Source organism: Drosophila pseudoobscura, chromosome X (genome assembly GCF_009870125.1).
Source record: "Drosophila pseudoobscura strain MV-25-SWS-2005 chromosome X, UCI_Dpse_MV25, whole genome shotgun sequence".
Lineage (NCBI taxonomy): Eukaryota > Metazoa > Arthropoda > Insecta > Diptera > Drosophilidae > Drosophila > Drosophila pseudoobscura.
This window is the reverse complement of record NC_046683.1, coordinates 22,271,370-22,288,309: the sequence shown is the minus strand read 5'-3', so window position 1 is coordinate 22,288,309 and position 16,940 is coordinate 22,271,370. Positions and strand designations below refer to the sequence as shown.

General features: G+C 38.7%; 1 protein-coding gene and 1 long non-coding RNA gene across 2 annotated transcripts; one reads left to right on the top strand and one right to left on the bottom strand.

Annotated features, from left to right (window-relative positions):
* Positions 1-14,217: 14,217 nt before the first annotated feature.
* On the bottom strand, positions 14,218-16,131 carry LOC117185194 (uncharacterized). The gene is made up of 2 exons (XR_004470788.1): positions 15,024-16,131; positions 14,218-14,836 (listed from the first exon to the last, which is right to left on the bottom strand). It is a non-coding gene; the product is annotated as an uncharacterized lncRNA (long non-coding RNA).
* Positions 16,132-16,174: 43 nt separating this feature from the next.
* On the top strand, positions 16,175-16,935 carry LOC6901850 (cytochrome c oxidase assembly factor 6 homolog). Its single transcript, XM_002133352.3, has 2 exons — positions 16,175-16,287; positions 16,357-16,935. The coding sequence occupies exon 2, from the start codon at positions 16,530-16,532 to the stop codon at positions 16,806-16,808; it is 279 nt and encodes a 92-aa protein (XP_002133388.1). The 5' UTR covers positions 16,175-16,287; positions 16,357-16,529; the 3' UTR covers positions 16,809-16,935.
* The last annotated feature ends 5 nt before the right edge of the window (positions 16,936-16,940 follow it).

The following is a 16,940-nucleotide window of genomic DNA, read 5'->3' as shown; positions in this document are numbered from 1 at the left end:
CTTAATTGCAAAAGGAATAAAATATATGACTTATTGATGCATTAACACAAACTTGACACCTATATCAGGGTAATTTAACTTTTTTTTATGTCTTATTTTCTCAGCGATGCTGGACAAACACAAACGGCTAACCTGGTTGCTTCGTAAATAAATATAACGAGGGGGAACGTTGTGAGTTGCTGCGGACACCGCAACTCTACAGTTATACCCGATACTAAGTCAGTATGGCTCTCCTCCGGCAGACGCTACTAATATTAAACGAAACGACAAAGAGTGCGTGCGAGAGAGACAGGAAATCAGTCTGAGCGTGACGTCGGGCGCTGCGTAGCCAGTGCAAATTTATTTCTTGCTTTTGGCTATTCAAATTATCCGATCTGATCCAGATTCAGCAATCTGATAGATATGCTCGTTATCTATGATTCTGCGTTTTTAGTTTTCTCGAATGTGCAATATTGTGGATGCAACAGATTTTCGTCCTTTGTGGGGGCGGAAGGGGGTGGGGCGAAATTTTGAGATATACATTTTATAGTGAGATCTAACAGGAGTGCGGATACTAAATTTGGTTACTCTAGCGTTAATAGTATCTGAGATTTGTGAATATCCCCAGATTTGCATGCTTTGCGGGGGCGGAAGGGGGTGTAGCGAAATTTTGAAACAAACTCGTCTCGGTCCGATACATTAGAAGAGTGGATACCAAATTTGGTTGCTCTAGCTTTTATAGTCTCTGAGATCTAAGCGCTAATGTTTTACTCTAAGCAAAGCCGCCTATGCTACGTGTGTGCTAGAGAGAGACAGGGCGAGAAAGAATGAAATTGTTTTCTTGATTCTGGCTATAATAATAATACGATCCAATTCAGATTCTGCAGTCTAAAATATATGGTCATTCTCTACGATTATGCGTTTTTGGTTTTATCGTATCTTTAAAAATGTGGATGCCACAGATTTTCGTCCTTTGTGGAGGCGGAAGTGGGCGGGGCGAAGTTTTGAAATATTTTTGTAACAGTGACATATCACAGAAGTCTGGATCTAAAACATCGTTGCTCTAGCTCTTGTAGTCTTTGAGCACTAGGCGCTGAAGGGGACGGACAGACGGACGGACGGACAGACTGACAGGGCTCAATCGACTCGGCTATTGATGCTGATCAAGAATATATATACTTTATGGGGTCGGAAACGATTCCTTCTGGACGTTACACACATCCATTTTCACCACAAATCTAATATACCCCTATACTCTTCGAGTACCGGGTATAGAAAATGCATTCATTTTTTCAATTAATTGTTTTGATGCAAAACAACTTCAGAAAGTACGCGATTTAAGAAAAAAGCAAAAAAGCAATAACTTTTATAGTTTCTGAGATCTCCTAGTTCTCAGAGAGTATAAGAGCTAGAGCAATGAAATATTGTATCAAAACTCCTATGATATCACGCTGACACGTCTATTACAGCGTCACTACCCACGATGAGGTCATAGGGCATTGTCCATGACATTCTCATCGAGCAGTGCGGAAAAAACATGCATTTAATGAGCGATGATTTTTAACGAATGAAGGAATAAATTTTATAAGTGATGATTTTTTGGCTAAAATCATGCATTTAATAAGGGATTCAATTCTTTTATTTGAGCGTTGAATTTTTTGCTCTTGAACACTTCTGAAATGTACTATTCTTTAAGTTATGAAAAGCTCTTCGTATGGCCTTTTCAGTTGGCTCGTTTGGGATTTGCAACTTCACCGCCGCTGAAATAATATGGATTAATTAATTAATTATTATGGTTTTTTTTTTTAAAGTTCTTTTTAGACTTACATTCCAGGACATTACAAAATATCTTAAAACTTCTAAAGGAGCTCGTCCCCTAAGATTCCATCTAAATTATACTCCAAAATCAGCCTCCCGAGCAGCACATTTTTTAAGCAGCTCGACATAGATGTTCCATAATTTGTTTATTTAATGATAGAAAATAATACAAATAAAAAACGAACATTAACTAGCTGCCATAGAAGGATACGCTACTACTCACAAAGAAATCAGTGAGCTCCGGAGTTATGATCGAGTTTAAATTCTCCAACTTCATCGTCGATTGGGGAACCTAATTACTTATAGTTTTAAAATCACCAATAATTTGTTTAAGTGTTTTGATAAACCAATGTGCAAATAAGAGCCGCCTCCTATTTTCACTATTTTAATTACCATTATTTCTTTTAGTAATTACTTACTTACTTACTTAGTAATAACTATTTAATTACTTTTAATTGATATTAAAACTATAAATTTCAAATTTTCTTCGTTGAAAATTGGAGTCAAATCTAAGACGCAACTGTGCTTCGGTTTGTGCTTCAAAATGAGTATTGGGGTATATTAGATTTGAGGTAAAAGTGGATGTGTGTAACATCCAGAAGGAATCGTTTCCGACCCCATAAAGTATATATATTCTTAATCAGCATCAATAGCCGAGTCGATCAAGCCCTGTCTGTCTGTCCGTCCCTATCACAGCCTAGTGCTCAAAGACTATAAGGGCTAGAGCAACGACATTTTATATTCGGATTTCTGTGATATGTCACTTCTACAAGTATATTTCAAAACATTGCCCCGCCCACTTCCGCCCCCACAAAGTGCGAAAATCTGTGGCATCCACAAATTCAAAGATACGAGAAAACTGAAAACGCAGAATCGTAGAGGACGACTATATCTTCTAGAGTGCGAAATCCAGATCGTATAATTATTATAGCCAGAATCAAGAAAACAATTTCATTCTTTCTCGCTCTGTCTCTCTCTAACGACCAGGTTTCATGGTCGGTTTTGCCAATTCCAAAATATGAGTTCAAGGATCCCAGAACCCATAAGAGCTAGAGCAACCAAATTTGGTATCCACACTTCTGTGATATCGGACCTTGACCATTTTGTGTCAAAATTTCGCCTTCGTTCCTTTAAGGGTAGTTACTTTACAAATTTGAGAAGACACCTACAGGAGTGGCATGCCGATGACTACAATTCCGGGTTGCACCAAAAAAAAGTGAGCCTCAGGAGAAAAAACAACAAATTTACATCACAATGTCGACCATACAAATAACATGCTTTCAATAAAATTGACATTGCTTCTCGACATTCTCGACAAACGCGTTCAGTATTACCGTAATCATGCTATTGAAGTGAAGACATTGGGCATAATTAAACTGCATCGAATACACACAGGGCTCAATTTGAGTATGGAAATCGAAAACATTTTTGCAGAGTTTTCCATTTCAAAGCGGCAAATATACACCATCACTTCAGGCAATGCACTATGGTCCAGAAGTCGTTTTTTTTGGCATAAAGTCTAGTTTTAAAGCTAGAGCCTTGAAACTTTGCACAATTATTTTGAGTATTTTTATAAAATTTCGGTTTTTTTTTTGTTTTAGATTCGACCACGCCATCGACCCCCTTCCCCAGAGCACCTAAGATTTGTTTAACACAGAGCTCGAAATTAAAGCTAGAGCTTTTAAATTTTGTACATATACTTGTATACTTGTATACTTGTACTTGTTCTTGTTTTTTTTTTTGCATAAAGTCGGAAGTTTAAATTACATACTTCAAATTTATTACATTTTGTTGTTAAATCATTATAATATAATGACATCATCATTAACATCATTATAAGTATAATATCTTATTTCAAATTATCTATATTTATATATAAACTATGGAAATTTATTACACACTAATTTTTTTCTTAAATGACCTCATCTTCTTCTTCTAGTTCTATGTCGTATATATTATAATCAGAATCAGAATCAGATTGCGAGTCATTTTCGTATTCACCTGAATCTTTGCTTTCGATAGACGGCAACTCCAGAAGGCTTAATACTTCTTTGGAAAGAGGCTTTTTCTTGTTTTTCCTTTCCCTCTCCTTTAAACAGACACTCGATAGTAATGGATCCGAGGAATCTATCGCTCTATAAACGAGGTGGAACGTTGTGAGTTGCTGCGGACACCGCAACTCTACGGTTATACCCGATACTAAGTCAGTATGGCTCTCCTCCGGCAGACGCCGCTAATATTAAACGACACGATAAAGAGTGCGTGCGAGAGAGACAGGAAATCAGTCTGAGCGTGACGTCACGCGCTGCGTAGCCACTGCAAATTGATTTGTTCCTTTTGGCTATAAAAGTGATCTGATCTGATCCAGATCAGCAATCTAATAGATATGGTCATTATCTATGATTCTGCGTTTTTAGTTTTCTCGAATCTGCAATATTGTGGATGCAACAGATTTTCGTCCTTTGTGGGGGCGGATGGGGGTGGGGCGAAATTTGGACATGAAACGGTCAAGGTCCGATATCACAGGAGTGTGGATACCAAATTTGGTTGCTCTGGCTCTTATAGGTTCTGAGATCCTTGAGCTCATATTTTGCAATTGGCAAAACCGACCATGAAACCTGTGTGTTAGAGTGAGACAGAGCGAGAAAGAGTGAAATTGTTTTCGTGATTCTGGCTGTAATAATTATACGATCTGTTTCAGATTTTGCACTCTAGAAGATATAGTCATCTTCTACGATTCTACGTTTTTAGTTTTCTCGTATCGTCGAAATTGTGGATGCCACAGATTTTCGCCCTTTGTGGGGGCGGAAGTGAGCGGGGCAAAGTTTTGAAATATTTTTGGAGCAGTGACATATCACAGAAGTCTGGATCCAAAACATCGTTGCTCTAGCTCTTATAGTCTTTGAGCATTAGGCGCTGAAGGGGACGGACAGACGGACGGACGGACAGACGGACAGACAGACATGGCTCAATCGACTCGGCTATTGATGCTGATCAAGAATATATATACTTTATAGGGTCGGAAACGATTCCTTCTGGACGTTACACACATCCACTTTTACCACAAATCTAATATACCCCAATACTCATTTTGAGTATTGGGTATAAAAATGTCAGTCATAGTATTTACCCGACTATTTTTTCTTGCATGTGATAATCTGTCTTTTTTGTACATTTTATTCCGTGCCTCTAAAGCATTTTCTCCGAAACATCCAAGTGGAACCAACGTCGAATTGTTTATTTGAAAACCGTGGACTAATGCTTTATGAATCGTAGGGGACATTGGGTACCACGGATGTGTTTGCATATATAAGCAAAAAGTACTCTCACAAAAAGAACGAAATTTTTCCGAATTTATATAATAGTTACACGAAATTGCGATTAAGATTATGTGAAAATTATTTAAAAGGGCTACGCTAAAGTTGGTTATGGATGATAGTAGCTTAGTGTTCGCAAAAGCTCTTCTTGCCGTATTCCCATCATTTCTATTTCCGTTGCCATTCTGCTTTGGCATGCTTATACGTAGACCCATATCTTCCCAAATCTTTTCCTGAATATATTTTGTACGAATGCTCATTTGTATCTTATTATCACCTTTTATATGCCATTTTTGTATCTCTATTCTGTATGATATGTTCAAGACAAATTATAGAAACCGGATCCAAGCATGTAATGGACTTACTCCAAATTTCAAAGCTCCAAGCTTTGGGGTAAAGGTTTCTGAACTAAAATCTGTAATTTCCAATACTTTTGTCGGGGTGACCCCACATATTGGACAACATTGAGTAGATTTAGTTCCAGTTAATACGTTCAGCACTTTTCCATCTATAAGTGTCATATGCATTTCATAGGTAACTACTATGTCAACATTCTCAACTAATTTATAAACAAAGGGTTTAAGAGTGTTAATTTGAAAATCTAAATCTTTTTTTTCTATAATTATGTGCGCAGTAGTTTCTTTTACTAGATCAATTTTTAGCGGTCTGCAAAATCTAATAGACTGCGGTGTTCTATTTGTCCAGATGTTCCGATGATAGGTGTCTGTAATTTGTAGGGGTATAACAGAAGTTATACATAAAGAATGATCGGAAAGCTGACTGCCAGGTATTTCCGTTAAAAAATTCTGCTTGTATATACTATGACCCGTTGAGCCGCAGATGCTGCAGATTAATTTGATTTCAGATGCATCCGGGAACTGCTTGAAAACATCGGACTGAAATTTAATTATTCGATGTGCTGTATGATCCAAAAGATTTTGTAATGGCACTCGAGCAGTAGTTTCCATTACTACTATGCACTCTGGTCGGCACTGTAATTTAGCTTCCATTACTTTATTATAGCTAGGATAAATATCGCAGTTATGCCTTTTATTTAAGAGCCTAGTGTTTGTATACTGCTGTTTGTTGAGTGAATTTTCCAGGAGGTAAGCTAAAGCTTCATCTGGTGAAAGTGCAATGGGCTTTTGCAATTGAAGATGCTTTTTCGATTCAGTCGGGTATTCAGGTGTTCTAATTGTTTTTGTTAGGACAAAAGCCACATCGGTCTTGCGTTCTTTATTAGCAGAAACTGCCGCAGCATGCATAAGAAGATTCGTGTTATTATTATTATCATTTGCAAGATCAGACGCCAGTTTCCTTTTTAATCTTGTCCCTGCATTTGTATAATGTAATGTTGGACGTCCCATTTTCTTTGGTGTCTTACAATTCATCAACAATAATTGTTATTTTAGAAGCCATCCATTTAGCATGGGTGGTCATAAACCGTTCCATCATTTTGTTGCACTTCAGAAGGTTTCTTTTAATGAAGGATTCAAAATTACTGATTTTTTTATCTATTTCTCTTTTTTTTCATTTTCCAAATGGTTGTTATTGATTTTACTGTAAATCCAATGTGAGACAGATTTTTTTTGTCGATTGTTTTTGCGCCAAATATCGATGAGATCGCTATGCAAAAACTCGAACTTTCCTGAATATTAACAAATTTAAAGAAAAGGGGCCAAAACGGGCCAAAGTTGTTACTTTCCAGTCAATTACAACATTTGTAGGTACAAACTTACATAGTTAGTTTTTCTCAGCAGAACTCAGTTCATTTGTTATATTCTACGAAACACAGGGGACGCAGTGAAATTTTCTACAAAAATACACATAAATTGGACATTGCACAACACTTAAATCTTGGGACTACACATAAAATAACTAAATACATTAGATACTACCACTAACCATACAGTATGGTTAGTGATACTACATACCTTTATCTTCATTTTCCATTTTTAGCCGAATTTATTTGAGCAAATTTACTCGATCGCCACGTAAAAATGTGGAGAATTTACTTTGAGAATTTGCAAGAAAAAACGTAATCCATTCACATAAAAATTTCGACTTTATGCCAAAAAAAACGAATTCTGGACCATAGTGCAATGGTAAGAATGTCTTAAAGGCAATCGATTGTTTGAACGAAGACCTCGGAAGTGTGCTCAGCATTGATCTCGAAAATGAGGAGCTGATGGACGACATAAATATTTTTTCGATTTCATCCATCCGATGTGCTGCTCACTCCATGCAACTAGCCGCAAAAGATTTTTTGAATAACGATGCAAGGGATGCAACTGTTGCAAGTGCGCGAAAACTTGTAAAAACATTGCGCAAACCGAAGTTCAGGTAAGGATACAAAATAACGAATTTTAATTATAGCAATGAATAAATTTCTTCTTGTATACTGTATTTAGATTAGCAATTTCTACTACAGCGCTACCCCTGCCTGTCACCGATGTGCCCCCAAGATGGAGCTCAACTTATGAGATGCTAAAAAGTGTATGCATATACGAGGAGTTCATCCGGCAACACTTGCCTCAAAACTTGCTGCTAACAGAAAAGCAATGGGCCAACATCAAAGTGCTGCTGTATGTGCTGGAGCCGATTTCTGGAGCCACCAAAAAGTTGCAAAGCGAACAACTTTTTTTTGGGACTTCTACAAGCTTTTCTTGTATAGAAAAGATATGACACCAAATTGATGATCAAATCTATGATTAGCAACATCCATAGTGAGGATCAAGCCAAAAGCTTGGAGAGTCGAAAAGAAAAGTTCATACTCTCTGAGATTAATTTGGATCTCAGAATTCGGCGGATTCTTCTGAAGAATCCTTTTCAGCTAGCGGCTGCCAATAATCATTTGGTAGGATTGATGCGCCAAATAATTGCTGTAAATAAACAGGCGAGCTTAATGGAGCCTTCCATATTTATATGAGAATTAGCCAAAATATCGAGAAACCGATTTCCTCAGAAGTCTCAGAGACATCGTTGATTCGATCGGACAATGGCCTTGAGTTCACACCTTATAACACATGCTCATATTTGAATGCATATTTAAAATCTATTGAGGTTGCATCTGAATGTGAAGAGTCTGAGGAAGAGGACGAACTTGAGCTCAAATTGGCAACAACCGAAATTTATGGGCATATCCACGTCTGTACCTGTAGACACGTCTTGTCAAGGTACTTAAATCTGTACCTGCTACCCAGGTTTCAGTGCAAAGGGCATTTTCTGCTCTTAAACTAGTAATAACAGATCTAAGATGCAACATATGTATCTACAGAATCTGTAAAAAAATAATGCTTCTGAAACTAAATAAATAAAAAACCTACTAGCATATAAACTGTTATCTGTTATCTGTTATCTGTTATCTGTATGTATCTGTGGGTACAGGGAAGCAGACAAGTGTCACAAATGTCGTCATGCGTCGCCAATGAATGCATTTTTTGCATTTTGTGCATATTGTGTCATTATTCTTAAGTTCTCTTTATCTCTTGTACTCTTTTTCGCTTACACATTGGCCGCTGATTAGGCGGTCTGGGCAAGTGCCTAAGCGGATAATTAAATATATGTACATACAAATGTATGTACATACATACATATATATTATATATCATTTGAAAGGTATTAATGCGTATATGATCTGACTCCTGATCTATATATCATCTGACTCCTTTGTTTCAAAAGATATTTGAATTCAATTTTTATTTTCAATTTTTATAATAAAAATTGAAAAAAAATTTTAATAATTTTTACGCGCAGAGTTGTGTTGCTATTGCTTGTGCTCAAAACCTAACTGTAACGTTCTCACAAAACGCATACATACATATGTATGTATGTATGTTTTGCATTGGACCGTCGCATCGCATGAACCTTCAATTCCTCTTTGATCGACTTATTTTTATTAAATTAATTATTATTATTATTTAATTCATTTATTATTTAATTTAATTTAACGTTTTATTTGCTTTTGCCCCTTTGACATTCTGTCCTGAGCGTATTGGAAAATTTTTTAAGTAACCCGGTCAAAATCGCCGTCTTCTAAAGAAAATATTTCTTTGAGTACCGCAGTAAAAGAATAATCAATGTTTATTATATTATAATATACATATGTACATATTAATTTAAAAATACGCCTCGCCAAGAGCACTGTCGTGCGACCTCGTCAGAGACAATGGAGAATGTTTCGGAAGATTTTATTTAAAACGAAAGGGACCGTTGTGAGCTGCTACGGAGACCGCAACTCTACATTTGTACCCGATACTTACTATGGCTCTCCTCCGGCAGACACCGCTAGAGAGAGACAGACGTGCGAGAGAGACAGAAAATCAGTCTGAACGTGTCGTCGGGCGTTGCGTAGCGACCGAAAATTGATGTGTTCCTTTTGGCTATACAAATCATCTGTTCTGATTCAGATTCGGCAATCCGGTATGATAATTCCTTATGATTTTAGTTTTCTTGTATCATTAATATTGTAGATCCCACAGATTTTCGTCCTTTGTGTATGCGGAAGGGGGTGGGGCGAAATTTTGAGATATACGTTTTATAGTGAGATCTAACAAGAATGTGGATACCAAATTTGTTTAGTCTAGCTTTAATAGTCTCTGAGATTTGTGGATGCCCCAGATTTTCGTCCGTTTTGGGGGCGGAAAAGGGCTCTCCTCCGGCAGACGCTGCTAATATTAAACGAAACGACAAAGAGTGCGTGCGAGAGAGACAGAAAATCAGTCTGAGCGTGACGTCGGGCGCTGCGTAGCCACTGCAAATTGATTTCTTGCTTTTGGCTACAAAAATGATCCGATCTGATCCAGATTCAGCAATCTGATAGATATGATCATTATCTATGATTCTGCGTTTTTAGTTTTCTCAAATCTGCAATATTGTGGATGCAACAGATTTTCGTCCTTTGTGTGGGAGGAAAGGAAGTGGGGCGAAATTTTGAGATATACGTTTTATAGTGCGATCTACCAGGAGTGCGGATACTAAATTTGGTTACTCTAGCGTTAATAGTCTCTGAGATTTGTGGATGCGGGGGCGGAACGGGGTGTGGCGAAATTATATATATATAATAATTATACGATCTGGATTTCGCACTCTAGAAGATATAGTCGTCCTCTACGATTCTGCGTTTTCAGTTTTCTCGTATCTTTGAATTTGTGGATGCCACAGATTTTCGCACTTTGTGGGGGCGGAAGTGGGCGGGGCAATGTTTTGAAATATACTTGTAGAAGTGACATATCATAGAAATCCGAATATAAAATGTCGTTGCTCTAGCCCTTATAGTCTTTGAGCACTAGGCTGTGATAGGGACGGACAGACGGACAGACAGACAGGGCTTGATCGACTCGGCTATTGATGCTGATTAAGAATATATATACTTTATGGGGTCGGAAACGATTCCTTCTGGATGTTACACACATCCACTTTTACCTCAAATCTAATATACCCCAATACTCATTTTGAAGCACAAACCGAAGCACAGTTGCGTCTTAGATTTGACTCCAATTTTCAACGAAGAAAATTTGAAATTTATAGTTTTAATATCAATTAAAAGTAATTAAATAGTTATTACTAAGTAAGTAAGTTAGTAATTACTAAGAGAAATAATGGTAATTAAAATAGTGAAAATAGGAGGCGGCTCTTATTGGCACATTGGTTTATCAAAACAATTAAACAAATTATTATTGATTTTAAAACTATAAGTAATTAGGTTCCCCAATCGACGATGAAGTTGGAGAATTTAAACTCGATCATAACTCCGGAGCTCACTGATTTCTTTGTGAGTAGTAGCGTATCCTTCTATGGCAGCTGGTTAATGTTCGTATTTTATTTGTATTATTTTCTTTTATTAAATATTCAAATTATGGAACATCTATGTCGAGCTGCTTAGCTGTATGAACCGTCGCGGAAGTGTTTGGGTGGTTTTAAAGTCCCCGAGAATCGAGGTGTTTTCAGCATAGACCAGCAGTTCCTGTGGCGTCCTTTTGGAGGCATCTTCCAGTGATGCCAGCACTGGGGCGCCCAGGTACTTCCTCCTTGCCCTTAAGAGAGCAGGACAGTTGCAGATGAGATGTTCTAGGGTTCTAGGTTCTAGGAGATGTTCTACAACTGTCTCTATTTGTGATGCCTAGCTTTGTTGCATGCGCCGCAGCCAGGCAATGGCCCGTTAATATTCCCACTAATAATCTGCTGTCCTTCCGTGGTAGGTGCAGCAGGTAGTGGCTCATTGCGGTCCTTGCACATGATTTTCGAGGTTCTGCGGGCGGTGGTACTCCTCCACCTACTTTCGGTTTGTGATCCGGCCTGCTTTTCTAGATCGCTTTGCAGCGTTCTAAGGGAGACAGGCACGTTCTCGGTGCTCGTATTCGCCAGCCCGACGCCTACCTTAGCTAGTACGTCCGCCGTCTCGTTTCCTTCGATGCCCTGGTGGCTGGGAATCCAGTAGATCCGCACGGACTTTTTCGTGCTTAGGGTATCTAGTGCCTCCCTGCTCGCCAAGACATACCTGGAACTGACTGCGGATGACTGCATGGATCTTATCGCCGCTTGGCTGTCGACGAATAGGTTGACCGCATCGTGTGCTCTTTCAGTGAGAAGAGCGACCTCTGCTGCTTTCCTGATGGCAAAAACCTCTGCCTGGAATATGCTACAATGGTCCGGTAGCTTATATGACAGCCTTATCTCAGGGTCTGTACAGTATAGGCCCGCTCCTACTCCTCCGTCCATCTTGGAGCCGTCCGTATATATATTGAGGTGCTCCGTTTGGTCTCTTCCGATTTTCCAGTCTTCAGGTCCCAAAGATGCAGTTGTTTTTACGTCGAGGCATGTTTGGGGGGTCATGTAATCAGTTGATCTGGTCATTTCCCTTCCAATTGAACTATACCCGTATTCTTGTGGCGACATACATATTTCCTGAAGCGATGAGGCGTTGTGCTGCCTTTCCTACAGTCAGACGGGCGTGGATATCTAGGGGTTCGATTCCAAGTAGGGTTTCGAGTGCTTTTGTTGGGGTTGACCTCAGAGCTCCTGTAATACAGAGCAGAGCCTGTCGCTGAGTCCTTTCCATAAGCTTATGATACGTTTTCTTTCCAGTAGCTTGCCACCACACTAAGACTCCATACAGCAGAGTTGGTCGCACCACCTAGATGTAAATCCAATGCATCAGAGCCGGAGACAGGCCCCATGTGCTGCTGAGCATCTTCTTGGATGCATAAAGCGCAATGGTGTCCTTCTTCAACCTTTCCAATACATTGGGTTTCCATGCCATTTTACTATCCAGAACTGTGCCCAGGTATTTGACTTGTGTTTTTGGGGTTAGCCTAGTTTGATTGATCTTCGGGGGGGTCCATATCGGTACCTTGCACCTCTTGGTAAAGAGGATGAGGTCCGTCTTGTCCGCGTTGATACTGAGTCCTACTTCTTCCGCCCACTCGCGTATCTCCCTGAGTGTTCGTTCCATTAGTGAGCTGAAGGTCGATGGGCAAACACCCGTAATAAGTATGTTTATGTCGTCCGCATAAGCTGTTATTATTGGGGCCTTCCTTTCGTATCTCTTGATGAGGTCGTCGACCACCAGATTCCACAAGAGGGGCGACAGGACTCCACCCTGGGGTGTGCCTCTGTGTGCCTCTTTCACCATGGAAGCGGTGCCCCACTCTGATTGCACCCGTCTGCAACCTAGGAGGTTCCTTATCTACAGGTTGATTGCTGGGTGTGTATTAGTCGCTACCAGGCAATTTGTTATTGCTTCCGTAGCCACGTTGTTGAATGCTCCGGAGGTGTCCACGAATACTCCCAGTGCATACTTTTTATTGTGAAGGGCTTTCTCAATGGTAGCTACTACCGAGTGTAGTGCGGTCTCCACCGATTTCCCTTTAGTATAGGCATGCTGGTTGGTTGACCATATATGTATGGTAGATAGATATTGTTTCATTTTTGATTCATTCAGTTTATCTGGTACACATATAATTCTACTTTTTTTGCAATGCAATATTCATATGTTCTCTATAAAAAAATGGTCTGCTCATGGTTTAACGCTTTAACTTTTTAAATTTGTTCAGATTATTATTGTTACATTCACGTGAATCTAGCGTGTGTAAAATGCGGTTCACAGCTGTACGTCTTGGGGCTTGTATTTGTACTATGATTAGCTATGAAACGCACTGAAGCTGCTGCTTTTTGATGGCTTAAGGCCCAAGGCCTTTCTTCCGCAACGTTTCCCAAACACAACTGAGTATTGTTTGGCTAACTCGCTAGCTCTCTCGCTCTCCCTCTTCCTTATGACTAGATGAGCTTCTCTTCACTCCAGTCCCTAAACTAAACAAGTACAGCCACGCACACACCGCAGATAGAAATATATACATATATACATGGAGCGTTTAGAATGGGGCCTGCAAATGTGACAGTTTGCCGCACTTATTGGTTTAAACATACAACATATAAAACATACAACAATAATATTCATGATACAAGTAATGAAAACACTTGCAAGAAACTCAAACAAACATAATAATTAACAATCATTGAACATGTAAAAAAAAAAAATGCGTAAATCATGAAACATTTAGCAGGCGAAGTTGCCTTACAAACGGATGTGTTCTGATTTCGAATCATGATGTGATTGGTAATGATATATACATATAGCATCTATATCAGCGGTCGGTACGGGCGCGGGAACGGCTCTATCCTGCTACTGCTGCGCTGCCGCTACACGTACAGTGTAAAACAGTGGTCGCGCCCCATACAATAACATGTTTCCCTTGTCTGTTAATTCGAGCAGAAAAATCATTTGGTAAAAAGTATGCCCCGACGTCTAAAAGCTGTTATTGAAGCTAAGGGCGGCCCCACCGAATATTGAAATCAGAAAAAATTGGGCACCAGTTTTTTCGTGCAAAATAAAAAGTGTCCGAATAATTGTTGTGCGTAAAAAAGTGGCCTTTTTGATACTTTTAATTTTTTGATATGCCAAAGGTTTTTTTTTGTTTTTAGATTTAAAATTAGTAGTAGTAATATCCATGCTCATAATGAAATAAAAATTTGTTGTCAAACTTAAATACTTTTCAAGTGATTTATAAAGAAAGATGACATAGACGAGTGTCCGAATAAATGTTGTGCTGATTGTAATCTTTTAAAATTAGTAGTAAAAAAAACTGTGTTCAAATTATATTAATGTTTCGCGGCATTCACATTATATTTCTTTATTCTTCTCTTATGCTCGGGAATAAAAGAAGAATAAAGAAATATAATGTAGGTTTAAAAAAAAATGTAAAAAGAAAAAATATAATTAATTAATTAACATATCCATATTATTTCAGCGGCGGTGAAGATAAAAATACCCAGCAGATAAAGTGATTAGGAAGGCTATTCACAATATTAAGAATAGCTACTTTCAAAAGGGCGCAAGGGACAAAAAATACAAAGCTCTGGCATGCTTAAACAATAATTAATAATAATTTTTAAAAAATAAAACTTATTGAAAAAAAAACAATTGAATGTATTACTTTTTTATATTAAATGCATGATTTTTCGTGAAAAATCATCACTTATTAAGTGCATGATTTTTCGGCAATGCTCGATGACAATGTCATCGATTATGCCCTAGGTCATCTCCATGTTAAAGTAAACAGCTCAGCGTATGGCCGGTCATCAACTATGTCATCGCGGGTAGTGATGCGTTCATCGACGTGTCAGCAGCTGAGTCATCGATGTCATCGTACTGCAGGGATACGCTGGAGACACAACAGAGAACAGAAATTAATCCAGCATCAGCATACAAACGCATATTTTTGTCGAAACATTGCACTATGGTCCGAACGACCACTTTTGTTGGCCAACACCTAATTTTTAAAATTCAAAACTAAAACTTGGTTTTGATCACTCTGCATTAGAAAAAGAGTGACCATTAAAGCTGCGTACCAGAAATTTCCATAGATGGCGCCACATTCGCAAAATCAGCTGAGCAACCCAACTGTAATTATCGTAAAGCACGTGAAGTAAAAAAACGCCATATTAATAACCATTTTAGATCTCTCCAAAATTGAAAAACGCCAAGACCTGATTACATTTGTTTAATGAATCTTAATCAGTCGGGTTCTTATTACGTGTCTTGAGTTTTTAACTGTATCTAGTAGTAGTCTTCGTAATTGAGGCCTTCAACATGTTCCAACTTGTAATGAAAACTAATTTTTGAAAAGGTGTACAAAGTGAGTCCTACCTAGTCCCACCCTGAAACCTTTTGTGTGTCGTAGATTAATAAATTCTTGTTGATATGTATATAGTAAGAAATGCCACTTTTCACCACAATTATTGAAATTTGCGTATGGAATTCAGATAAGGGTAAAATTATCAATTATTTAAAAACGGCTCTTAAGGCGACATATTATATGAAATGAATAAAGCTTTTGAGGATACCAGCAAGAAAATTTGTTATCGTTTGGCAACATAACGGAACAAATGCCGGTCAAATTCAATGTTTGTACGAAAATATGTGGGTTGGCCACAAGCCTTTATTTCAACACTTTTATCTTTATGCCCAAAGAATGCTAACTAAGTTCATAAGGCTGTACAGGACCCAGTCGGAAAGCCGGCACATATCTCACCTAACGAGGCGTTAACCTAGCTTCTAGACAAGGATCTCAGTAATAATTTACGGAAACCTTTAAGCAATGTTATTTTTATTTAAATCGAAATTTTTTTAAGCGTGCAACGCCGCTTTCTTAAATAAATTATGCTTAATACTTTTTTTTTTCACTATAACTAATCATTTAAATATGCATTATTAAAAAAAGGGCGGCGCCACACCCATTTTTTTTTCTTAAAGCCACTTCCTTTTGATTATATATATCCAATACAAAAAACTAAATAAAAAAATCTTGTTCCGTCGGGAGTTATTAATTTTGGCCAACAAAAACGGTCGTTCGGACCATAGTACATTGTTTGCTGGGATATTGCGTGTGTACTAACACATGCAAAGATGTTCTCTCTGCGTTCTCTCATAATGACGCGTCAGTACCCGAACCCCCGAGCCGAAGTCTCTGGGGTTCTCAGACGGTAACCCGTAGCATGAACTGGCACATCTATATACTGTATGGTTAGTGGTTTCACTCAAGTAGTATATTTACAGTATGTTTCGGTATATTTTATCGATAAATCTGTTTGTTTTGTAATTTTGAGGTTGGAGGTTAGTTTCTGTGATGAGATGGTGATTTTTCCTGGAAATTGACTTTTAATGTGATTAAATCAATTTTAGCTGTGTAACTGCATTGCTCCGGCATCCCACCGCCAAGTAACCTATTGCCCCGAACTTTAAATGTCGGAGCTCTTCCCACAGGTAACAGGGATAGTCGCATAACAAGCAAAACTACGACAACGGCGAACGGGACGTGACTGGACCAAAGCGATTTACAACAAAGTACCTTGACAATGGGTTTTCCGGATAAGGCAGAGCGAGCCAAGTGCTGGACCACGCGGGACGAGTATTGGAAGTGCTTGGACGCCAGTGCGCCCAAGCACAGCTCCACGAGCGGTGAAAAAGTTCCCAACGCCTGTAAAGATTTGCGCAAGGCCTTCGAGCAGTCCTGCCCCGGCCAGTGGGTGAAGCACTTTGACCGCAAACGTACTTACGAGCAGTTCAAGGAAAAGATGGCCACCGGCTACGACCCGCTGGAGGAGCGTGCCACAGGCGAGAAGACAGCGAAATAAAAGCCGGCACCGGCATGGGTCGGGTCATTTTTAGTCGATCGGTTGTTACGCTATTTTTTTTTATCGTTATAGTGTAGTATATATTAACGAAAAAAAATACAAACTATTTACATATATGGTCCACACATGGGA